Here is a 26,635-nt window from a genome sequence, read left to right as displayed (position 1 = left end):
TGATAATCTCTGCCCTGCTCTTCACTGTCTCTGTGGGTTAAAATGCTACCCATCCTTCGAGGTGCTGCTTCAACTTCTCTGGGAGCCTATCCAGACTCCCTGCCAGAAGGTACCGGCATTTTCTTGGTCCTTTGACCAGCGTCCACCACACATCCAGCCCTTAGGGTCTATTATTGTCAGTGGGCTCCATTTCACTCTAAGTTCCTGGCTCTCACCCATAAATGCAAGAACTGTCTCTCTTCCATGACTTTTTTTCTTCCCCCTTCTTTTTAGGGCTGCACTGGCGGCATATGGAAGTTCCCAGGCTAGGGGTCAAATTGGAGCTGCAGCTGCTGACCTACACCACAGCCACAGCCACATCAGATCTGAGCCCCATCTGCAACCTTTGCTGCAGCTTTCAGCAACGCCAGATCCTTCACCCACTGAGCAAAACCAAGGATCGAACCTGCATCCTCACGGATACTAGTTGGGTTTGTAACCTGCTGAGCCACAATGGGAACTCTGCTCTCCCATGTCTTAAAGTCCCCGTATCTGGTGCCTGACACAGAACGCTCAACCCATCTGTTCAAGGTCGGCCCCCAGGCCCTTACTGGAGGAGCTTGTCAATAATGTACTGGTTTGATCAGTAATGAGTGAGATGTCGGGGAGAGCAGGAAAGCACCAAAAGGGAGGGAAGAAGCCAGCTCTTCTCACCAAAGCCGGCGTGGGGGCAGACAGGAAGCTTAGGATGCTCTGTGTGCCTCTCCTAGGAAGCCACCTGAAGTCACTCAGCACCCCACACAGCCTCCCGCCAGGCAGAGAGGCAGGCTGCTTGGCAGCATCTCTGGGCAGAGCAGATAAACGAGCAAGGAAGTCAGAGATCTTGAGATATGTCTCTCTCTGGGTCTCTAGGCGTCAAAAGGAACTCGTGTATCAAGGACAAGCCCCCTGCACCTTCAGGAAAGACCGTGCATGGAGGGGCCTGAGGGATGGACATGACAGCGGCTGGAGGGTATGGCTCAGGGTCTGAGCTGGTCCAGCAAAGACCAGAGCCAACATCTCTGAGACCTGGGGAAGAAGCAGATGTGAATGAAACTGTCCTTGGGGCTGTGGACATGGCTGGACAGTTAGGAGGAAGAATGGCCTCTGTGATGGCGAGTAAGAGAAATTATTGTCTTAGCTGATGAAGTCCCAATGTACCTTTTTTTTTTTTTTTTTTTTGCTTATTTAGGGCCATATCTTCATGATATGGAAGTTTCAAGATAGGATGTCTTGTTTTTTTTTGTTTTTTGGTTTTGTCTTATTAGGGCTGCATCTGTGGCATATGGAAGTTCCCAGCTAGGGGTCAATTTGGAGCTGCTACCCTACACCGCAGCCACAGCAACGTGGGACCCGAGCCCCACCTGTGACCTACATTGCAGCTCTCAGCAACAATGGATCCTTAACCCACTGAGCGAGGCCAGGGATCAAACCCACATCCTCATGGATACTAGTCAGATTGTTAACCTGCTGAGCCACAATGGGAACTCCCTGAAGAAGTCCCAATTTAAACCACAGGGCAGACTCTCAAAGCTGCCAGTGTTGGCTTCGAATCCAACTTTGCCATCGAGTTGGCGACTGGGCATCGATCTTGTGCCTTTGGACACCTCCGCCTCCCCATTTGAATACAATGCTCAGAGACACTGGTCATGGAATTCTCATCTGCCCACAGTCTCAGGTACTACCAGGACTCACAGACACCCATCATGAAGGTGATCTCACAGTCCCTGCTGTGGCTCAGCAGGTTGAAAACCTGACTAGTACCTGTGAGGATGCATGTTCCATCCCTGGCCTTGCGCCGTTGCCGAGAGCTGTGACACCTTTTGCAAATGCGGCTTGGATCTGGCATTGCTGTGGCTGTGGTGTAGACTGGCAGCTGCAGCTCTGATTCGACCCCTTTCCTGGGCACTTCCATATGCTGCAGATGTGACCCTAAAAAAAGCAAAAATGAAGGTGATTCTGCCCAGCCTCCCTAATGCCAGGTGGACAGAGGGGACCAACAGCCCTGGAAGTTAACAGCTCTGTGCCCTTTTCCTCTCATCCTTCCCACTCCTTCCTCCCTCCTGCTACCCCACTGTGGTCCATCCCCACACACAGGAGGCTGCTGCATCCTCCAGGAGGTGGGAGGGGCCTTGGGGTCTGCCTCCCTGAAACTTCATGGACCATCACTGTCTAGAGGTTCCTCTGATGGAAGCATCTGTGACTGCTTGTTTTCTGCTACAGCCAAATCGGACATGACTATAACCCAAATCTCTTTTCTTTAAGGGGATTAAAAGAGACACAAGTACAAAATGCTTGGCAGAGCATCTGTTAGACAGCAGATATGGGACAATCCTAACTGGGCCGTGTCTTGTGACCAAGTGCGTCTTCTAAAGAAACACAATGGTCACATAAAAAAGATGATAGAGGAGTTCCCACAGGGGAGTAACAGGATAGCTAGGGTCTTCAGAGTGCTAAGACTCAGGTTCGATTTCCGGCCCAGCACACAGGATTAAGAATCCAGCATTGCTACAGCTGTGGCTTAGGTCGCCACCATGGATCGAATCTGATTCTTGGCCTGGGAACTCATTATGCTGTAGAGCAGCCAAAAAAGAAAGAAAGAAAGAAAAAAAAAAGATGACACGTTCCACGAGGAAGAGATCAACAAGCAGAAAAGCACAAAAGCAGCCATGCATCAGTTTTGTACAGAAGAGCCAGAGGTGAGGAAGAGGTAACTACTCCATGTGAACATTTGTACCTGATACACGGAATAGGTGTGTGTTAACTACAACACGCCTAGGTTAAAACTAAAACGTCCCCATGGTAAACGCTGTGTGTACCGGCAGATCGGAGCACATCACAACGCAGTTTAGTCACAAGCAGCTATTTTGGGAGAACGGAGACATATGTGGAAATCAAAGAACAGAGATGCCACGTCTTGCAGAAAATGAATACAATGACAGGAGCGAGTAGGTGAGGAGGCAAGGAGCAGAGGGGACCTTTGCTAGCTGGGTCCTGAGCTAAGACTGCACACCCCTGGGAAAATTCAGAAACACTGTGCTTTTGGCATTTGAGAAAGAAGCTCCCATCTGCATGGATTTTTGTCTCTATAAAGAAGCATGTTTCCACTGGGACAAACGAACAGAAGACGTGGCTGGCACGTTTTTTTCATCCAAGAATGAATGGCATCGCATCGGTCGGACATGTGAAAATTTCAGTAGAAAATAATGTTTCTGACTTGGGGTTGCCAAGGGGGAGGGGGAGGGAGTAGGATGGACTGAGCGCTGGGGGTTCATAGATGCCCACTATTGTCTTTGGAGTGGATAAGCAAGGAGATCCTGCTGTATAGCACTGAGAACTATATCTCGTCACTTATTATTTACTTACGTATGTATTTATTTGTTTGTTTTTTGTCTTTTTTTAGGGCTGCCCCCGTGGCATATGGAGGTTCCCAGCTAGGGGTCCAGTTGGAGCTACAGCTGCCAGCCTACACACAGCTCACAGCAATGCCAGATTCTTCACCCACTGCACAAGGCCAGGGATCGAACCCACAACCTCATGGTTCCTAGTCGGATTCGTGAACCACTGTACCAGGATGGGAACTCCTATCTAGTCACGTATGATGGTGCATGATCAGGGGAGGAAAAAAAAGTGTTTACATGTATGTGTGACGGGGTCACCTTGCAGTACAGGAGAAAACTGACAGAACACTGTAAACCAGCTATAATGGAAAACAATAAAAAGCATTATTAAAAAAGAGAAAATAATCTGTTTCCAAAACCGTCTAATGCTGTCAAGAGGAGGGTAATAGGACGTGCCATGGGGGAAGATGTGTGTAGTACACGAAGAAGCAGCAGAAAACACAAAAATCCATTTATGAGGGTGCTTTCCCCCCACAGAAGGAAAGGAATGTTTGAGAAGTCAAGCCTGTTGGTGAAGCGTCTGAGGGATAACAGGACGAAGCAAAGAAACACTGACAACACTTCCTCCAACTCCTATGTCCCTGTCACACCTTTTTTTAGGGAACAGCCAAGTGAGCCCTGTCTGTCCCGGGGGGGACATGTCAGTTACCTTCCCTTCCCACAATTATGTGCAGGGACGCTGTCCTTTAATACTCGGCTGAGAAGGGCAGGGCAAGAACCCACAAGGTGAATGCCAGGAAGGTCACTGCGGGGAATGCAGGCTTTGGTGAAGAGTGTCCAAAAAGGAAAAGGAATGCTAAGACTTCACGTATATCCTCGAAGTGACGGAGATGTATATGCCCTTCCTTCCTTCTTTCTCTTTTCTTTCCTTGCTTTGTTCTTTCTTTCTTTTTAGGTCTGCACCTGTAGCATATGGAAGCATCCAGGCTAGGGGTTGAATTGGAGCTGCAGTGACCAGCCTCCACCACAGCCACTGCCACACTGGAGCCGAGCTGCATCTGCAACCTACGCTGCAGCTTGTGACAACACTGGACCCTAACCCACCAAGGGAGGCCAGGGATCGAACCTGCGTCCTCATGGATACTAGCCAGGTTTGTAACCAGCTGAGCCACGATGGGAACACCCTGCTTTTTCTCAAGTGCAACAAAAGCTGTGGTTGGATAGAGCTGGTCCTTCTTAAGGTCAGGACAGGAAGACAGGAGAACTCTCAGCCAGTTTTCATTTGAAAAACACCCCCACCCGTGTTCGTGTGGTTTCAGCCCCCGGTGTGCTGGTTCCGACCCTTGCAATCCCACTCCCAAGAATCAAACAAAGACGCACGTTCGAACAATGCCCACTGAAGCGATGAATGAAGATCAAAGGCGAAGCACACTGTTTCCATTGCTCAACTCCTGAGACACAATCTCCTGTAAGGAGAACCTTCTTTCTTAGATACATTGTAGTGCTGAACATTTTTTTCACTGGGCAAAAGTTTTAGATGGTGAACAAAAGCAAGCTTTGTTCCTTGATTACCATGGTAATGTTGGTTTTTTTGTGGGGGGGGGATTTTTTCTTTTTTTAAGTGTAGTTGATCTATAATGTTGTGCCAATTTCTGCTGTACAGCGTAGTGACCCAGACACACACCTACATCCATTCTTTATCTTTCTTTTTTTTTTTTTTTTTGTCTTTTTGTTGTTGTTGTTGTTGCTATTTCTTGGGCCGCTCCCGCAGCATATGGAGGTTCCCAGGCTAGAGGTCTAATCGGAGCTGTAGCCACCGGCCTACTCCAGAGCCACAGCAACGTGGGATCCTAGCCGTGTCTGCAACCTACACCACAGCTCACGGCAACGCCGGATCGTTAACCCACTGAGCAAGGGCAGGGATCGAACCCGCAACCTCATGGTTCCTAGTCGGATTCATTAACCACTGCGCCACGACGGGAACTCCCATTCTTTTTCTTATATTATCTTCCATCCTGGTCTATCCCAGGAGAATGGATAGAGTTCCCTGAGCCGTACAGCAGGACCTCATGGCTTATCCATTCTCAATGTCAGAGTTTGTATGTATCAACTCCAAACTCCAGGGTTTTTTTTGTTTGTTTGTTTCTTCAGGTGCCTTTCCTTGAAACTAGGAGATAAGTGAGGTTTACAATCAAAATAGCATTAAAAAATATCATACTATTTGGATTTTAAACCTCACTTATCTCCTAGTTTCAAGAAAAGGCACCTTTTAAAAGCATGGATATAAACACATTTTTTAAGAATGAATGCTCATATCCTACTGCTTTTTTTGTGATTTAAAAATGTCTGTATAACTTGTTTGAGGTTAAAAAAAAAAGTCAAAATTGTTTATTGTTTTTCTTTTTTTAAGCACATAAATATCAGGTGTACTATTGGGATTTTTCAAATGATGTTTTTTAAAAAAGTCACTTTTTTTAAGTGACTTTCCCACAAAGCTGCATTGATTGTTTTTGTTTTTTTCTTTTCTTAGGGACGCACCTGTGGCATATGCAGGTTCCCAGGGTAGGGGTCAAATCAGAGCTGTAGCCACTGGCCTACACCACAGCCACAGCAACCAACACTGGATTCAAGCCACCTCTCTGACCTACACCACAGCTCACAGCAACGCTGGATCCTCAACCCACTGAGCAAGGTTCAGGGATCGAACCCGAGTCCTCATGGATGCTAGTCAGGTTTTTTAACTGCTGAGCCACGATGGGAAGTCCCAAAGTTGCACTGAAAAGGGAACAGCATTTATGTGGCCCTGTGGGCGCAGCATCAGCATAGTCACCATGGATTTCTGTCTGACCAGCTGGTCTGGAGTCTCTGGCATTAATGTCAGTATATATCTTAAAGACTTCTATTCATCTGCTCAAACATCTCCAACAGAATCCCAGAGCCAAATACCTACAAGTCTATTAAGATAAGTTGTACCATGAAATTCAAGTTGTCATTCCATGCCATGTTTCATGAAGACTGATTTATACATCACAACTTGAAGCCAAACTTGAAGACCCATTGAACAGGAAATTTAAACTCAAAATTCCCACTCTAAGGCCAGAAAGACTGTCCCTATTCTAAGAAAGCTTTCTTGAGTTCCTCCAAACTTTAACAAGACTAATGACACTGGATGACAATTAAGTTACACCATTCAATCCACTGAGACAACTCAATTATAGAATCTTTATAATCCCAGAATTATTGAATCACAAGAGGTCACTGTATACAAAAGTTGAAAGGGATTTACATTCCGAAAGAGTGGAAATAGGCTTCTAGCTCTCTAAGCTTTTGGGAATAAATGGGTATTTAATACGTCTGGAATCAGAATACATAGCCCTCCAACTAATGAAGACAGGTAGGAACTGGATCTTAACAGCTCCTGCCAATTCCAGTTTATGGAGGTGTTGGAGGTGTTGACCGCTTGCTATGGTATAAAGACTCCTGGCAAGGCTGACATCAAGTTAGCAGTGTTGTCTCAACAGGCTGCAGGATTCCCGAGCCATTGGGGGCTGCCTCCAGCCCATGGCTACCCTGGTCCTACATCTCTCAACCCCAACCCTAAACGCCTCTCTTCATTCCTAACAAAGCACCTGGAGCCCTCCTACCCCTAAAAGTTGTGGGAAATTTCCCCTGTGTCATCCAGGAATGTCCTAGCCATGCCCTTTCTCAGCCTAGACCTGAGATGATCTAGAGCATCCCACCTGGCCAGGATGGGTTTAATTGGTTTTCTCTAGTGGACATGTAACTCCACCCAGACAAGTGACACTTCCCTTATACAACCTGCACCCCACTCCCCACTTCCCAGCAGGCTGCTGCCAGCCCATCACGACCCAAGATGTAAGCCACTCCTGGGCAGGGAACGTGGTCTGTCTTGCTCAGTGCCAGGCCCTGCCACATAGTAGGTGCTCAATAAATACAAGTACGGCAAATAAAGAGATGGGCTACGGAGCCAGCAGCCCCCAAGCCATGGGTGCAGCAAAGCTGCAACCACTGCTACTGTGTTTCCAGCACCACCTGAAAGCAGGTTTGACAATTCATTAAAACCCGTGGTTTCCTGAGACCCTTCACCAGAAAGAGGATTGCAGCACGGAAACATTGTTGTTTTTCCTCTTCTCTTGTTGGTTCAAGGCAAAAGACTGGAAGGGACTGCATAAGACGAAGTGCCACTTCTGTCTGCCTTAGGAGCAAATTGTGTTTATCCCCAGCCAGCCGCCTATCAGAATCTGGGTCTTGTTTTTCTCACGTACGCCTATTTTCTGCTTCTTCCTGTCCCTTTTCTGTTTACTCCTCCACATAATGTGTTTTTCCAGCCCCCAATCCAATATGCGCCTTCTGGCTTCTCTAACTGGAGGAGGGCAGCTTGATTGAAATGCAATTTTGCGAGGCTCGGGACATACTAGCATCCTTCCTTACGCAGACAAGCATCATTGAAACTCTGTTCTTTGTATTTTTCTCATGCTCCGGCATAAAAGGAAGTGGGGGGACCACACCTCTCACTTCTCAGATGGCTCAGACCTCAATACTGACAATTCACCAACATTCTCACGGGGGTTTGGGATGATGCATGTATCGATGAGACAGGCAAATGGGATACTCCCTGAGTCCTGAATCCTAAGCCTGTGGCTTCGCCATGCTCATCTTTCAGAAGATACCTCAAGGAGGCTGTCCAGATCAGAACTATAAACAGTGAAGGGTAAACCTGGTGTGATTTCTGCAGGTAACAGAAGGGTTTTAATTCTCCACTTTAAACATAATGGAGCTGCTGCTCTTTTAATGTCTTTGGTAAACTGTCTGGGGGCATTGGGTGGGGAGAGGATTACAAGGAGAGCCAGTATGAATGACAATGACCTGAGTTTAAGAATGAGTTTTCAGGAGTTCCCGCTGGGGTGCAACAGGGTCTGCCATGGCTCTGCAGTGCCAGGATGCAGGTCTGATCCCTGGTCCCATACAGTGGGTTCAAGGAGCCTGACTGGTCACACTCATGGCTCAGCTTGCAACTCTGGCTTGGATTCAATCCCTGGCCTGGGAATGCCATACACCATGGGGCAGCCAAATAAGAAAGGAACAGAGGAAGAGATGGAGAGGGAGAGAGGGAGGGAGGGAGGAAGGAAGGAAAGGAAGGAGGGAAGGAAGGAAGGGAGGAAGGGAAAGGGGGAGGAAGAGAGGTGGAAAAAAAGAAAGAGCCATCAGCTGCATGGTGACAAGAGGCTCTGGAAGCTGACCCCCAAAACACACTGAAAAAAGGGCAGTTTCATTTCACCTCCAAAGAGGCCCCTCCAAGTCCACCACCACCACCTGCCTCTGGGATATACAGTCGTGGCATAGTAGCGGCTGGACTCCCACAGAGTCCCAGGCATCTTAGCAATACCAGCTTGCTGTAATTCTACGTTTAAATGCGTGACCGCCACAGGTGCAACCTTTCCCTCATGGAAGATGATCCTGCGGTTCCACTGCCTCTTTCCTGCTGGTGAGAAACGCACCTCTGTGACGGCTGTGGGAAAACCCAAAGCAGACGCCAACACGGATGCAACACATGACGTCAAAGACACCTGGTGTGGGAACATCGGAGCATTCAAACTCGGTTTTCAACGTCTGCATCTACCCAGTGCACGTGATCCATGACCAGAGGCAGATGGAGAAGTCACCACCCGCCAGCTCCAAGGCTCGGCAGAGACAGTCAACATCTGAGAACCCCTCTGGGGCGGCGGCGGCAGCCCAGGGCATCGCAACAGGAGGGTAGCAAGTGCTTTGAGAGCAGGCAGAGGGGCGGAGAAGGCGTTTCAGGGGGTTTGGGGAGGTGAATGAGCACAAACCAGGAAGGAAAAGAAAGTCCTTCGAGGGAGCGGGAGCGGCAAGCTCATGTCACAGTGATGCACTGAGCAGAGGGGCTGCTCGGCTGCAACTCAGAGAGAAGAAGGGATGCAGAGAAGAAGCCAGGTAGCTGGCAGAGCAGGGAGGAAGGGCCGCAGGGCCCCGCTGACCACTGGTGCTTCCTCTGCCTCCGGAGAGGGAGGGGCCCGTACAGGAGTGAAGGTGCGTGAATTTCCTGCCTGCACAACCTCGAGACCAGAAGGTGGAAAAGGAGAAAGGAGGAGGAGGAGAAACCAAAGACCAGCATCCTTTGAGCATCTGCTGACCTCGTGAGAGCACAGGCTCCCTTGCGCCTTCTTCTGTTCCCAAGGCACTGCGTGCCTGAAGCCCTCAGAAGTGCCAAAGGAAAGCCATGTCTACTCACTGTTCCGTGGGTGCCAGCGTACGGCGTTCAGATAGAAGTTGCAGTAGTGGAAGAGAAACTCATGATCAGAACGCTGGCTTTGCCCTAGAAGCAGGGGCATCAGGTCACGTCCGTCAATGATCCTGTGGGAAAAACCGAGTGGGCGTTAGCTGGCCACGTCTTCCTTAGGCTAAAACGCTCCAATGTCTGAGATGCCCTTCCAGCAGATGAAAGCATGGTAGAGCTACACACTGGTAACTACATATTGGCACCGAGAACGTGAATGGAACCCCGTTGGGTGCCATGTGCAATGTAGGGATGCCAGCTCTGCTCATGTGTGACCTCACTGGAGCCTGCAAGAAGCATCATGAGGTGGGAACATCTGCATCCCAGGACGATGAGGGGAAGAAAAAGAGTGATTCATCCAACACCATGCGTGTAAGAAGAGCCATTGGGACTGAAACCCGGCTGACTGGGCGTCCATGCTTTCAATGGTCTCCCCGTGAATTCTCCTGTACCATCTTTTCTTTCCTTTTCTTGCTTCTTAGGGCTGCACCTGCAGCATCTGGAAGTTCCCAGTCTAGGGGTCAAATCGGAGCTACAGCTGCCAGCCTCCGCTACGCCACTGCCACAGCCGCACAGGATCTGAGCTGCATCTGCAACCTACAGCACAGCTCATGGCAATGCTGGATCCTTAACCCACTGAGGGAAGCCAGGGACTGTACCCACGTCCTCATGGATACTAGTCCGGCTCATTACCACGGAGCCACAAAGGGAACTCCTCTTGTATCCACTTTTCTGCCTACTGCCTCGAACGACAGGTGATTCACAGACTACACGTCTATTGAACGTAAGAATTTCTGACAATTTAGGTTAAAAAAAGATACTCCATAACACAGGGGAACTTGGGTTAGATAGATTTCCATGAAAAGGAAGTTCTAAGTCTGGATGAATAAATGTGTAAATAATAATGATGTTACATGCCCTGACGATATAAATATACTTACATATATTTAACAAATTACAGGTACACATTACACTCATTGCTGGGTTCTGAAATGTAAATACCGCTCTTCTACAACTGGCTTTTTGTGTTTTGTTTTGTTTGCTTTTTTTAGGGCTGCATGTGTGGCATATGGAAGTTCCCAGGCTAGGGGCTGAATCGGAGCTACAGCTGCCGGCCTACACCACAGCCCCAGCCATGCCAGATCCCAGTCATGTCTGTGGCATCAGCAACCTACACCACAGCTCAGGGCAACGCTGGAGCCCCAACCTGCTGAGCGAGGCCAGGGATCGAACCTGCATCCTCATGGAGAGCAGTCGGGTTTGTTACTGCTGAGCCACAAGGGAATTCCACAACGGGGTATCTACCTGTGCCAGATGCAACCAACTGCTGTACACAGCTAGCGATGGGAAAAATAAAACTAATTGGAGGTTTAGGAATGGGGGAAAGAAAAGCCTTCAATTTTGCTTTGAAGGAAACAGACACCAATAGCCACTAGAGAAACTGCAGTCATGGATACCATCAGGCCACTGCCAGCAAAAGCTGGGGCAGGAAGCCACCTGCAAAGAGCCTGAGTGTTGGTTGAACTTGAGAGTTTTCTTCCCCCCATTCAAAACCTTCCACCTCCATCCTCCCCTATCATGAGGCATTAAGAAAGTGGACGTTGAACTTGGTTACATAATCTGAGCAAGCCCTCGGAAGCGGTCCCACGTCCTGTGAGCTTTTTTGGGTGTGTTTTATTTTGGAGTCACTGAAAAACCCCTACGGTAATTAAAGCTTTGCTGTTGGGGGCCTCTCTGGCCCCGACCCTGGGTGATGAATCACGCACTCTGCCCAAGTCCACGACACGGAAAACATTCTAGTATCGTAAGTGAAGAATAAGAACAAAAAACGGCCTTGGCTCACTTCCCGAGCTTGAGGCCGATTCGCCGTGAGAGGAACCGGGGAGAGCGTGCTCTCCAGAAGGTGTGTGTTCTGGAAAATCCTATTTCTCTGCTGAAATGGCAGGTGGTGTGCCTTTCGAGAAAGACTCACTCCTGAAGACTAGGGGTCCAGAGGAGGAGGAAAGAAAAGAAGGGGATCATATGACCCTGCAATCCCACTCTTGGGCATCTATCCGGACAAAGCTCTACTTAAAAGAGACACATGCACCCGCATGTTCATTGCAGCACTATTCACAATAGCCAGGACATGGAAACAACCCAAATGTCCATCCACAGATGATTGGATTTGGAAGATGTGGTATATATACACAATGGAATACTACTCAGCCATAAAAAAGGATGACATAATGCCATTTGCAGCAACATGGATGGAACTAGAGAATCTCATCCTGAGTGAAATGAGCCAGAAAGACAAAGACAAATACCATATGATATCACTTATAACTGGAATCTAATATCCAGCACAAATGAACATCTCCTCAGAAAAGAAAATCATGGACTTGGAGAAGAGACTTGTGGTTGCCTGATGGGAGGGGGAGGGAGTGGGAGGGATCGGGAGCTTGGGCTTATCAGACACAACCTAGAATAGATTTATAAGGAGATCCTGCTAAATAGCATTGAGAACTATGTCTAGATACTCATGTCGCAACAGAAGAAAGGGTGGGGGAAAAAACTGTAACTGCAATGTATACATCTAAGGATGACCTGACCCCCTTGCTGTACAGTGGGAAAATAAAAAAAAATAAAATAAAAATAAAAATAAAAAGAAAAGAAGGGGATGAGGGGAGGCAGGCAGGTGGGAAGATCTGAGCAGGTCAAGCCCCCAGCGGCAAGCATCCTGCAGGTCAGATGCAGGACACCACCTCTGTCTCCACGTGGAGAGAAGGCCTTTCCCCTCCGTCTCCACGTGGAGAAAAGGCCTTTCCATGATGGCTCATCAGAAGGGGTCTCTATTGTTCCCACTCAAACGCTACCTATTCTATACATATATATTTCTTCTTTTGTCTTTTTGAGGGTCGCACCTGCGGCATACAGAGGGTCCCAGGCTAGGGGTCTAACCAGAGCTGTTGCTGCTGGTCTACACTACAGCCACAGCCATGCCAGATCTGAGCCATATCTGCGACCCACACCCCAGCTCATAGCATTGCCGGATCCTTAACCCACTGAGGGAGGTCAGGGATCAAACCTGCAACCTCATGGTTCCTACTTGGATTCATTTCCCCTGCGCCCTGATGGGAACGCCCTGTGTTTTTTGTTTTGTTTTTTTTTTTTAATTAAAAAAAGAAAGTTGCCTTACAATGCTGTGTTAGTTTCAGGGGTACAGCAAAGTAAATTAGTTACACATATATACATATCCACTTCTTTTCAGATTGTTTTCCTGCAGAGGCCATTGCACCGTGTTGAGCAGATTTCCCTGTGCTAGACAGCAGCTCCCTGTTACCCATGGAATTTGTACACAGTGCTGTGTGTCGGTTAATCTCCACCTCCCACTTTATTCTCCCCCCTGCTTTTCCCCTTTGGTAACCAGAAGTTTGTTTTCTGTGTCTGTGGATCTATTTCTGTTTTGTAAGTAAGTTCATTTGTATCCACTTTGTAGATGCCTCATAGAAGTGGTCTCTAGACGTCCTGTTATGGTGCAACCGAAGTGAATCCAACTTGTGTCCATGAGGATGTGGGTTTGATCCCTGCCCTCCGTCAGTGGTGAAGGACCCAGCATTGCTGTGAGCGGCTCGGATCCCACGTTGCTGGGGCTGTGGTATAGGTTGGCGGCTGCAGCTCTGATCTGACCCCTAGTCTGGGAATGTCCATATGCTGAGGGTGTGGCCCTAAAAAGAAAAAAAAAAAAAAAAGGAAAAAGTGATCTCCTAAGATACTTGTCTCTGACTCACTCCATTTAGTATGAGCGTTTCTAGGTCCATCCATGTTGCCGCAAACGGCTTGACCTCTATGCCTTGAAGCTGTTTTTCATCACAAGCCAACAACACAGCAGCAGGTAAGAACACAGGAGACAGAACTGTGTTCTTTATTTTTAATTTTTAAAAGTTTTTTTGGGGGGTGCATGTGTGACATGCAGAATTTTTCCAGCCAGGGATTGAACTTGAGCCATCAGGGAACTCCAGAACTGTTTTCTTAAGACGGGTATTTCATAACTGAACTGGGGCCATGATTCTATGAAGGGGGATTTAAGGAAAAAAATCAGACTCCAAGCCTCTCAAACTTTTTTTCTGACTTACAAGCAAAAGATGTAAGTCTTTTTTTTTTTTTTTTTTTTTTTTTTTTTAAGGAAAGAAGCAAAGTCTGTTTGGCAAACTTCTTTTTTCTTCCAGTGAAGAGATAGACTCATTTTTTTTTTCATATCCTAAACCTAACGTGCCGTTTCCTGGAAACAGGCAATAAATCACACTGCGATGAAAAACCAGCGTTTAATGGCACTGCAGAAATAAGGCATGTCCAAAGGAGGCTCCTTTCTGCCATGAAAAGTGGAAAGTGACCTTCTTGAGCTGAAGTTTTAAACGCTGTCTGAGCTACCCAAATACCTGGGACGGCTCTTAGGGAAATGTTTCTATGACACCAGGACGTGTGGGAAAGGGGCCCACACCCTTTCAAAGAGACACAAAGCCTGGCTAAAAACTAATTTAAGTTTTCATAGCAGGTTTGCAAGACAGCCACGGTTACAGAAGCGGATGCGTTCTTTCCTGGTGTCTGCTGGATTCTGTGAAAAACGTGCTCATTTGAGATTGTTTTTATTTTTACTTACTTTTCATTGTTTACAGTCTTATTGACATATATTTGATTTACAAGGTTGGGATGTCTGCTGGACAACCAAGTGCTTCAGTGATCCATGTACCCATATGCATTCTCGCTCAGATGCTTTTCCCACATAGATGATCACGGACTAGTGGGTAGAGGGCCCTGTGCTGGACAGCAGGTCCTCATTGGCCAGTCCTTCCATAGACCTCAGTGTGCATGTGCCAGTCCCACACCCTCAGTCTATCCCTCCCCGCCCCCCTGACACCTGTTCCCTTTGGTAAGCTTTCGTTTGTCTTCAAAGATTGTTTTTAACTTGGAGAGGGAGATGATTCTCCTTGGGTTCCTGACTCATGACAACCATGGGGGATGCTAACAATGCATTGCCCAGGAGCATCCTGTCTGAAGTTCAGGTCCAATCCCATAGCATGGAGGTGACACGCATGTAGCTGAAAAGAGTATGTCTGGGGACACTTCTTGGACCACAGTCCCCTTGCTCTCCCGTGCACGTGCTGTCTCTCGGAGCTTGGCCACTGACCCATCTACCTGGGGATGTCCTTTCTACCTGCCTTCCCCTGGTCAACTCTGGGAAGGATGTGGGGACCACAGGACAAGGGCATGGTTTAGGGGCTGACAAAGAGGTCAGCTTGGGGCACAAGGTGTGTTACCTGTTGCCATATTCAAACTAAGGTGATTTTCTACCATACAGATGATCTTATCTATGAAACAGAGACAGACTCACAGACACAGAGAACAGACTTGTGGGGGCCAAGCAGGGGAGAGCGGGGAGGATTGGGAGTTTGGGAGTTTGGCACTTGGGTTGCGTCCATGTCTTGGCTATTATAAATATTGCTACAATAAACATAGGGGTGTATAAATCTTAGGATGAATAAACAAGCTATTATCTATAGGATGAATAAACTATTATCTATAGGATGAATAAACAACAAGGTCCTACTGTTTAGCACAGGGAACTCTATGCAATATCCTGTGATAAATCATCATGGAAAAGAATATGAAATAAAAGAATATATATAAAACCGAATCACTGTGCTGTACACCAGAAACTAGCACAGCATTACACACCAACTATACTTCCATTCAAAAATTTTAAAACTTAAAAAAAATAAGGTAATTTTTTTCAGCAAAAGAATAGGAAAGGAACATTTTTAGGAGGAAGCTAGAGAACTAAACTAAAGGGGATCCCAAGTACCCAGAAAGTTATCTTCATAATTAAAAAAATATATTTCCTCTATTTTTAGTAGTTTGCAGTCCTACCCTTGGGCATATATCCAGAGAAAGCCATCATTAGAGAAGATTTATACACCCCTATGTTTATTGTAGCAATATTTATAATAGCCAAGACATGGACGCAACCCAAGTGCCAATCAACAGAGAAATGCATAAGGAAAATGTGGTACATATATACAATGGAATACTACTCAGCCATAAAAAGAAAATAATGCCATTTGTAGCAATATGGATGAAACTAGAGAGTCTCATGCTAAGTAAATTATACGTGGAATCTAAAAAATGATTAAAATGAACTTATTTACAAGAGAGAAATAGACTCACAGACATAGAAAAGCAACTTACGGTTATCAAAGGTAAAGGGATATATGAGGAGATATATTAGGAGTTTAGGATTAATAGATACGCATTACTAAATATAAAAGAGTTTAAACAGCAAGGACCTACTGTACAGCACAGGGAAAGGCACTCAATATTCTATAATAACTTATAAGGGAAAAGAATGTGAAACAGGATATATATATTTAGTTATATATAAATACATATAGCTGAAAAAATATGTGTGTATATGTATGTTTATATAACTGAATCACTTTGCTACACACCTAAAACTAACATAACATTGTAACTCAGCTATACACCAATAAAAAAAAAAAAGTTTCCACTTGTAACAGCGAACCCTGCCAATATGTGAATAGAAAATAAGATCAGTTACAGGTCACAGGTCCACGAAGACTTTCAACTTTCATCCTGCAAAACAGAGCTGGACTAGATCCAGGTGGCTGACTGTTTTCTGTGTCCTGCTCTATGAAGTAGGCTTCCCCTGTGCCCCTAAACTTTGGCAACATTTACTGGGAGGAATGGGTCACTTCCCTTGTCTCCATCAGAAAAAAAAAAAAAAAAAAAAAACTAGACCGAACACTTGGCTTTCTTTTCTACGTTTGAAAAAAAAATCCAATTTTAATGATGGGATAGGAGCCCTAAACGTCACTGCTAAGATGTGCTTCTGGATGAGGTCATCCCCCTTGCCCTTCCCTCCCAGCTTCATGGTCTGTGGCCAGAGGGGCATGGTTTCCAGAGGGGTCCCCAGCTACGCCAAAGATGAGATCCATAGGGAAGTTTTCGTTTTAACGAATTAATGTATTTAGGGTTATACTCCTGTTGCCTAGCACAAAGATTGCTCTCCACTTCTTTCCAGAATCAGCTTTTTTTTTTTTTTTTTTTTTTTTTTTGTCTTTTTGCTATTTCTTTGGGCCGCTCCTGTGGCATATGGAGGTTCCCAGGCTAGGGGTTGAATCGGAGCTGTAGCTGCCAGCCTACACCAGAGCCACAGCAACGCGGGATCCAAGCCTCGTCTGCAACCTACACCACAGCTCACAGCAACGCCGGATCGTTAACCCACTGAGCAAGGGCAGGGACTGAACCCGCAACCTCATGGTTCCTAGTCGGATTCGTTAACCACTGCGCCACGACGGGAACTCCCAGAATCAGCTTTTTTTTGGAGACAGAAGGGGAATGCTTTTTCTGCATCTGCTGGGGTGATGGGCACAGAATGTTCTTTAGGTCAACCACGCCACTCAGTGCACATATGTCCCTGCAGCAGACGTGAAGGGAAGCTGGGCTGCAGAGAGGAATCTCATACAGACACACCACGGAGCCGAATTAGAGAATGACTCTCGCAGCAGCCCTTTAAGTCTGCAAAGCGAAAAGTCTCTGACGGGTGACTCCTGCACCACTGCTCTTTTTACCTAAGTAGAAATCCTGCAGTTCCCATGGTGGCTCAGCAGGTTAAAAACCCGACAGTGTCCATGAGGATGCAGGTTCTGTCCCTGGCCTCACTCAGCGGGTGAAGGATACGGCACTGCCACGAGCTGTGGCAGAGGTCGCAGATGCCATTCAGATACGGAGTGGCTGTGGTGTTACATCGCAACTGTGGCTTGGATGCGATCCCTGGCCCAGGAATTTCCGTATGCCACAGGGGCAGCCAGAGCAAGCAAGCAAGAAACAAGCAAAAAGCACAGTGTGTTTGGAAGAGCAGGTCCTAGAAGTCCCCTCCAGCCCTCCCTGGTGATGATTCAAGACCCTAGAAGGACCGACCATACACGGGAAAGTGGGAAGAACTCTAGTTACCACCTGTGACCTCTCAATATGGGAACAAACGTGGTGAGTCTCCATGTATCTCCACTCCGCCCGTGACACCCCTTATGCTTCCCATCCTTGCATCCACCCTACAAGGGCAGCGCTGGCATGACAGCCATTGGCAGGAGAAGCAATCGGGGCCAGTAAGTGAGACACTTTGGTGGCAAAGCCACGACGTGAAGCCAGGCAGTACAGCTCCAGAATCTTGGCTCTTGTCTGGAGCACCAGCTCCTTCTCAGAGGCGTCCAGAGACTCCACCCCTCTCAGGGTCCCTGAGACCTTTCTGGATGTCTGCGAGCTGAAATTATCTGCACAATGATACAAAATATCTTTTGCCTCCTGGGTTACTACCCTTTCCTGGGCACATGGTGGATTTCCCCCGTGGCTACCTCATCACTCTGTTAGCCGCTGCAATGTGTGACTGCACATGCTTATGTTCAAAACCTCTCATTTCCACATTCAGCTGCCAACATCCTGGGTCAGTCAAGATGGTACATAGGTCTGGGGACCACGAGGTTTGAGAAGGGCTGACCTTGACATTTCTGCCTTTCCCATTTGTGTGTGAGTGTGTGCACATGCGTGCGTGCATAGTTTGAGAGCGTTACATGCAAAGCAGAAATTTGAAAACAAAACAAAAAACCAGGAAACAAGCTTGCACCCAATGGGAAGTGCGTAAACCCAGCACAGCCTCAGGTCTGGTGGAGCTGCTGTTTTTGTTTCTGGTTTCCTTGTGGTTCTTGGTCCCGCTGGTGGCTGAATTAAATGAGATCTGCAGCCCGCGTATGTGATGGGAGCCTGGCCTGCCCCCCAAGTAATGAAAACAAGTCCTCGGGTGTGCCTGATTTAGAAGTCTTTGGATTCGTAATGACACTTAAGAAGAAACCCTTGGCAATGATGCAGGGAGTTGCATTTAATCGAAGAGAAAGACACTGCCTTTGGCACTCACTCAAGGGAGACAGGCTGACACACCGGGTCCTTACTGGGGGGCTGGCTACCTTTCTGTGAGGGGCTGAGGGGGTCCAGGACAAAGGGTGAAACGCAAGAGAATTGGGGGAGCCTTTGCCCAGCTGCCCTTCTGCAAGCCAGTGAAGACCACAGAGCAGAAGGAGAGTAGCAGCGGGATGCCCAGAGAGGAAGACTCAGTTAAATGACAGGATGGACAGAGCAGTGTTTATGTTGTGAGACCCCTAGTACATCCCATAGCTGGGCGTGGCTCACAGCCATGGACGGAGGCAGCATGTCGTCCTGCCCGCACACCAGGATGCCCCTGCCTGCAGACCTGAAGGAGATGACAAGCCCAGAACCAGCGAGTCACAGTACCTGTCTTCCGGCAGAGGCGCCCCAGCGAGGTTGGCCACCGTAGGAAATAGGTCCATGTTGCTTGTAGGTGCATCAAGCTCCAGCCCTGCCTGGATCACTCCTGGCCACCTCAGGATGCCTGGGACTCGGATGCCTCCTTCCCAGTTGGTGGCTTTCCCCCCTAAAACGCCGAGGGAGAGGCAGAACAGAGGTGAGGGAGGCTTTCTGACACGTACAGCCACGGTCAAGGCAGGGGCGTGGCGTGGCAGCCAATGTGGGAGATCTAAGTGCTTTAAGGACTTGGAATCAATGAGAATTTCACCAGTGATACAGCATCTGCTGTCGTGAATAAAATATATATCTGTATCTGTATAGCTATCTATCCAGCAGATACCTCTAGATAATACAAATAAATAGAGACATATAGATGAATAGGTATATAGCTACTTAGGATAAACAGACACACACATATATATAGATAGCTGTATAGATATTTTAGATGTATAGACAGCTATACGCATATAGATGTATAGATATACACATATTTTAGATGTACAGATATACAGATGTATAGCTATATAGATCTATAGACAGAGATATATGATGTAGATATACAGACATATAGATATTTAGATATCTATAGATAGAAACAGATAGAGCTATATAGATGTATAGACACCTAGAGGCATAGGTTACAGAATCACAGATGTCTAGCTATATAGATACTTTAGATGTGTATATATATAGCTGTACACATATATAGATATAAAGCTGTATAGACATACAGGTGTATAGCTGGATAGATGCATATGTGCATAGGCATATAGACATATAGACACAGATTACAGATATTTTAGATGTATAGCTGTATAGATACACAGATGTATATAGATATATAGATATGGCATGGTCATGACAGGTATGACACACGACCAGCACTGCCTGGTAGGCATGAGTGATGACTCTGGAACCAGGGACACTCAGATCTCCCAACAAAAGACTTACAACCATGACTCTGGACTTTCAAGTTCATGTCTACTTTTTACCAACGTGTGGGAGACAAGATAATGGCATCCACAATGTCCACATCCAAGTCCCTGGAATCTGGAGATACAGTACCTTGCATGAGCAAGGGAGAGACCATTCTGGACTATGCATGTGGGTTTGACATAAACACAAGGATTTGGGTGACGGAGAACAGGAGGCAAGGGAACTGCCGGCCCAGCAGCTGGGGCTGTACATGGAGAGGCCAGAAGATGCTATGCTGCTGGCTTTCAGGATGGAGAGAGATGCCCTGAGCCAAGGGAGGCAGGGAGCCTCCCAGCGATGAAAAGACAAGGAACCAAGGGTTCCCTGGGAACCTTCCAAAGAAGAACACCATTCTGCCAACACCACGTGGATCCACTGGGAACATCGGACCTCCAGAACTGTCAGATCGTTAATTTGGGGGTCTTGGGGGGTCTTTTTAGGGCTGCACCTGTGGCATATGGAGGTTCCCAGGCCAGGGGTTGAGCTGAGTGAGGCTAGGGACCAAACCTGAATCCTCATGGATACTAGTCAGGTTCGTTTCCACGGGGCCACGATGGGCACTTCCTAAGATCGTTAATGTGTATTGTTTTGAGCCACCAAATTGGTGGTGATTTGCTACCCTGCAGACCTAGAAAATGAAACAGCCAGTTCTGAGCCCTTGAGCACACAAGTCAACCATTTTGCGGCTCTCACTCCAGACACATCAGGTGTCGCATGTGGAATTAGGATCTCCAGCGCCCGGAAGACAGGAGAGTACCCACAATGGCCATTTTCATCACTGCTGTTGCTTTATTATGGGCAAAGCTCTCACTGCTTGATAGGGAAAATGAGCGTTGTATATACCAGGCAATCTGAAAATGAACAGAGCATGAGGGGGTGTCAGGAGGGGCTGGAGTGAGCTGGGAGTGGGTCCCAAGCTCAGCAGGAGACTCTCCCCAAGGCCTCTAACTAATGGGTCTTGGGGAAGGGAGACGGCAGCAGGGTGGCCTTGGGCTCCAAGAGGTGGGGGCTGCTAGGTCCCTGAAGTGGGTGCACAAGGATGGTGGAAAAACAGACACACTGTCTCCACTCCCCCACCGAGAAGTCCCCCATGACTTGATGAGGAACTGAGCACGGAGTAACCTCAGCCAGTGAGGCTGGGAAGAAAGGGACAGAGTCCAAGTTCAGCTCCAGGTGAAAACCTTCTCCACCAACAACCGGGATGAAGAATGAAATAAAGAGCTAAATGAAAGACAGCACAGAACCATAGAGGGGGCCTCATGCATCAAACTGATGAGTGCATGCATGGTTCACACTGCACGTAAACGACATTTAAGCTGAAAACAGCAATGGCTGGAGACACTGAGTTCGAGGGATCCTGAACAGCAAATCTTTATTTCTTTTTTTTTCCTTTCTTCTTCTTTTTAAGGGCTGCACCTACGGCATATGGAAGTTTCAGGCTAGGGGCTGAATTGGAGCTGCAGGTGCTGCCCCCACCACAGCCACAGCCACGTCAGGTTCTTAACCCACTGAGCGAGGCCAGGGTCAAACCTGAATCCTCATGGATACTGATCAGGTTCTTAACCCACTAAGCCACAATGGGAACTCCATCAAATCTTCATTTTTAAAAACATTATAGTTGATTTACCAGCCTACGCCACAGCAATGCTGGATCTGAGCCACATCTCTGACCTACACCATAGCTCATGGCAATGCTGGACCCTTAATCCACTGAGCGAGGCCAGGGATCAAACCCGCATCCTCATGGATACTAGTTGGGTCCTTAACCCGCTGAGCCACATGGGAACTCCGTCAAATCTTCACTTCTTAAAGCTAGTTTCTCATAAATTGTGGATTGAATTCTGACAACGACAGACTGAATTGCAGCTGACAACTGCAGACGGAATGCCTCCTGTGGGCAAGACCTTTAACTGCAGGCACCCGTGTGTTTGACAGACGCAGCCGTTTAGGGAAACGTCGTGTCTAAACTTATCACGTCGTTTGTAATTTCGACGGCGGCCTTCTAGGAAAAGTCAAACCTCTTTTGCTTCATCTTTTCAATAAGACCTCAAGGTAATTATCTGACAAATTCGGTTACTCTTGCTTCACAGATACCGCGGCCAAGAAATGAAAAGTTTAAATAATTTGCCATAGTTTATTCACGCTGTCAGCAGCAGCACAAGCTGTGGGAGGCATCTCCACATATGAATGACCATCTGATTATCCTTCTAGTAGATCAGGCACACAGCATTTTTGATTTCAATTGAACACCAACATCAACAGAATACGTGGCTGGGACATAACAAAAAGGGTTAGTTTCTTTTTTTTTTTTTTTTTTTTTTTATTTTCCCACTGTACAGCAAGGGGGTCAGGTTATCCTTACATGTATACATTACAATTACAGTTTTCCCCCCACCCTTTCTTCTGTTGCAACATGAGTATCTAGACATAGTTCTCAATGCTATTCAGCAGGATCTCCTTGTAAATCTATTCTAAGTTGTGTCTGATAAGCCCAGTTAGTTTCATTCAGGGCTGTCCTGCTGGTTCAAATAAAACAGAATAAGTAAAATGGAAGATAGACCAACATACTAAAATAATGAAAAAGCATCCTTGGCCAGTTCATCTCCTAGATGCACGTGGCATGGCAGACTGACTTATCAAAAAGTGCATTCATGGAAAGCCTGGGAGTTCCCCTTGTGGCTCAGTGGGGTAAGGACCTGACGTCTCTGTGAGGATGCAGGTTCGATCCCTGGCCTCACTCAGTGGGTTAAGGATCCTGCATTGCTGCAAGCTGCAGGCTGAAGATGGGCCTCAGATCGGGTGTTGCTGTGGCTGTGGTGAAGGTCTCAGCTGCAGCTCCAAGTCAGCCCATAGCCTGGGCATTTCTATATGCTGTAGGTACAGGCCTAAAAGCAAGAAGGAAGGATGGAAGGAAGGAAAGGGAGAAAGACAAAGAAAATCTTGGAGTTCCCACCGTGGCTCAGCAGTAACAAACGCGACTAGTATCCATGAGGATGTGGGTTCCATCCCCGGCCTGGCTCTGTAGGTTAAGGATCTGGCATTGCCGTGAGCTGTGGTGTAGGTCTCAGACACGGCTCGGATCCTGTGTTGCTGTGGCTGTGGTGTAGGCCAGCAGCTGTAGCTCTGATTCAACCCCTATCCTGGGAAGCTCCATATGCCGTGGGTGCAACCCCAAAAAGACAAAAAGAAAAGAAACAAAAATCTTTCCTTCAGTGAATAGTGATGCACTAATCTTATTTCCTCACCGATATATGATAGTTACACAGCAAGTTATACCGGGGAAAGCTGGGGGGCAGGGAATATGCTCATTCCCTTTATTATCATTAATTCTTCCATCAAAGCAAACTGAGTCAAAAATAAAAATCTCACGAAATATACAGATAGAGAAACCGCTGCAATGGGGAGCTACATTAGGCACGGGAGGTCGTTCATCTAGGAAGCCATCAGGTGCAGCAACAAATCCAACACCAGAGCCTAGAAGGTGGACGATTCCTCGACACCCCTTCACCTCTGCATCAAGAGAAGCAGGGCCAAGTCATCTGTCTAATGTCACAAGAGGACGGCAGGTGGGCTGGACACAGACACACCTGAACGGTTAGAATTAAGAAGGACCCGATGCCAAAGAAACTCTCTATCCTCCCAAAAATTAAGAGGGCTCACTTCACGATTATACGGCCCAGCATCCAGGGGTACACCTTAAATGTACACCACCTTCATGTGTCAATGACACCTGGAGAAAGCTGACCCACTAGCAAGGGAAATCCTTGTTTGGATTGGGTCAACGCGAATGAGTTTCACCGTAAGAAAACCAACTAGCCTTTCCATCGCTGTGACTATCGATAGAAATGCCTATTGGTGTCTGCATAGAATGTCCTAAAGGAGATAATACTGAAGGAGATAACGCATGTGCACACACACACACACACGGCCACAGAAATCCACAGGCACATCCAGAGCCTGTCTTTATCATGATGCATACATCAGAGATGCGTTCTGCTCTGAAGACTCTACTGAGACCTCAGACGGGCATGGCTTGACATGTAACCTCCTTGAAAACAAAAGAGAACTCCGGAAGAGATCCTACAAATGTCACATCCTGCCCGAGATGCAAACGCCCCAAGAGAGCTCCAAGTTACACATAGACCCCTGGTGGCAAGAGGTCTGGGTGGCTGCCGTGAGTGAGGGGCTCACAGCACCCCGGGACCCAGCCACCTACTGAAAAGGTGTGGCAAGATCAAGAGTGGTTTCCTTTCAAGTTAGGGTTTTTTGGTTTTTGTGGGTTTTTTTTTTTTTTTTTGGTCTTTTTATGGCTGCCCTTGTGGCATATGGAAGTTCCCAGGCTAGAGGTCGAATCAGAGCTGCAGCTGCCAGCCTCCACCACAGCCACAGCAACACAGGATCCAAGCTGCATCTGTGACCTACACCACAGCTCACAGCAAAGCCAGTTTCTTAACCCACTGAGTGAGCCCAGGGATTGAACCCACATCCTCATAGATACCAGTTGGGTTCATTACCTCTGAGCCACAACGGGAACTCCTGAAGCTGGTTCTCTAATGACAAACTACGATCCTCACTGGGGGACATCAGAACCCACTATGTGTGACATCATCAGCCTCTCATCTTAGAGCTCTTCATCGATATTCAGAAACTAAAGAAATGCATCAACACACAAAATCTCATGCAATTTTCTTAAGCTGTCCAGTGTTTTTACAATAGCAATGGTTAAAAAAAAAAAAGCCTACTTTATAAAATGTTTAAAAGATGATAAAGACATCCCCACACACTGCTGATAGAAAAACATGTTTGGGGCTGGGTTGCACATTTTCAGGCACACGCTGATGTGCAAATAGCCTTGCTTGTCGGACAGTGTGGCTCTGTCCTCAGGCTGTGCGGCAGTGCGAAAGGAGTGGGCACAGAATGTGCTCCTCGGGCTGGAAAAGCCCAGCACGCAGCCCAGGAACTGCTATTGTTGCTCTGAAATGAAGGTCACAGGAACCCAAAGGGTGACACGTCATGCCTTCAGCAGACACAGACCAAGCTGCACTATCCGACAATTGGCCATCATGACAATGTTCGCCCTGCTCCAGGGAGAAGTCAAGCTCTTGACAGATCTTAATTTCTTCATTCTGCTCCACGCCTCTGCAAGGTAGAGAAGTGCCCCACTTCACAGGTGGCAAACCTGGGGCCAGGAAGGCACAGGAACGCAAGCAACGTGTCAGAGATCGCTCCAGAATTTGTGTTCCTGAACCAGTCTACCACTAACCCCGTCAATGACTACATTCTGCCATGAATCTCAGAACCCCATAGGCAGCACAAAGATACAGGACCAAGGATCTCACCCTGCAGAAACTCCAGGTCTCAAAGGATTAGCTCAGATATACCCACAGATAACTCTGATTGGGGGGTCCACAGGAAACACAAGAGATGCCTCCTTCCTGGGAACACTGACCCTAAATCCAAAGACTATGAGTTGGTGTGCGAAGGAGAAATGGGATTAGCAGAGTAGGATGTGAGGTGGCAGGTGCGATGCAAGAAAAAGAGGCTGAAGGAGTCTGGATCCTTTCTTTCTGTAAATGGACGGGCAGACAAAAGAGCAGGGGCTAAATTTAAAAGCCGGGTGAGGAGTTGTCCAATGCCTGCTTTTCTCATCCCGGTGGCATGAGGCTGTGACAGGACGTCACTGAGGGAGGGTGGCTGAGTTAATCTCTCCAGGCAGGCACAGAGAACATTCTTCTATCGTTCACCCCCAAGACTCTTGTCCGGAACAGCTGTCTCCAAACCAGGCTTCTATTTTTGTCCTTTCGAAGGCTGCCACCCAGCAGGTCAAATGCGTCTGAATCGCCAACACCAGACACACATCATTCTTTTGCTGGATCTGGGCACAGAGTCTCACGAAAGATCCTATTCATCGTCTTTTCTCCTCTTGGGTGTCTCTCCACCTGCAGGACCCTGATGCCCTGGATTGATGGGAGCCCCACGGACCCACATTGACAAATGTAATTCACGCTAGATGCTTTCTCGCCCAAGATGCTGTGGTTCATACTCTCGCTGGTGCATTCATTTCAGGGACTAAAACCCACCCGCTACAGAGGGGACAAGGGACAAAACTGGTCCCATGGCAAAAAGAAAGAACAACCATCTGTCTAGTTAACACTGTTTGAAACATTAAGGGTGACTAAGAAGCAAGACCTCAAATGGCTAAATAATGTGAGCCAGGGGCTGACCCACCTTCTCTCTGAAGAGCCAGCTAGGAACTATCTTGGGTTGTGTGGGTGATTTGATCAGCTCCCGAGCAGCTCAGAAGCAGTGGGGCCAGACACCAGCCAACTAACACGGCTGGGTCTCCGTACCACTTTATCTATAACATCAGGCGTCGGGTTGCATTTGGCCCAAATGCCACAGACTGCTGAGTCCTTCCCTAAGTTACTGAAATTTGGGGATGAAGGTGGGTGGACATACCCTGACCTGACTCCCCAAGATCCACTCCTTCAGAGTCAGGGGAGAAATGTCACCTCAACCTCCAGTGATGATTTATCTTTCACTTAATTGGAGTCCTATGTCTCTTCTGCAAGAATGAAACACTAAAGAATCTATCCTGGCCTGAAATGTA

The 26,635-nt window shown here is 47.4% G+C and overlaps 1 protein-coding gene across 11 annotated transcripts in view; it reads right to left on the bottom strand.

Annotated features, from left to right (window-relative positions):
• LOC146394453 (steryl-sulfatase-like) overlaps nt 1-26,635 on the bottom strand; it is a 201,537-nt gene that overhangs the window by 3,559 nt on the left and 171,343 nt on the right. For 10 of the 11 annotated variants that reach the window (XM_085007100.1, XM_085007107.1, XM_085007099.1 and 7 more), the window contains 2 exons: nt 19,018-19,177; nt 9,634-9,755 (listed from right to left, as the gene is read on the bottom strand). In XM_085007100.1, the coding sequence (XP_084863226.1) occupies nt 9,634-9,755; nt 19,018-19,177 (282 nt within the window). Of the gene's footprint in view, nt 1-5,060; nt 5,515-5,789; nt 9,756-19,017; nt 19,178-26,635 lie in introns of those variants that run through there. The other variant, XR_014834968.1, reaches the window with a different exon arrangement.

This window comes from Sus scrofa, chromosome X, assembly GCF_054392235.1.
Source record: "Sus scrofa isolate SSC_HxYL_T2T_F1_AM1 chromosome X, Sscrofa_HxYL_maternal_Yorkshire_Landrace_v2.0, whole genome shotgun sequence".
Taxonomy (NCBI): domain Eukaryota; kingdom Metazoa; phylum Chordata; class Mammalia; order Artiodactyla; family Suidae; genus Sus; species Sus scrofa.
Note: the sequence above shows the minus strand (reverse complement) of the source record. Positions and strands in the feature narration are given on the sequence as shown.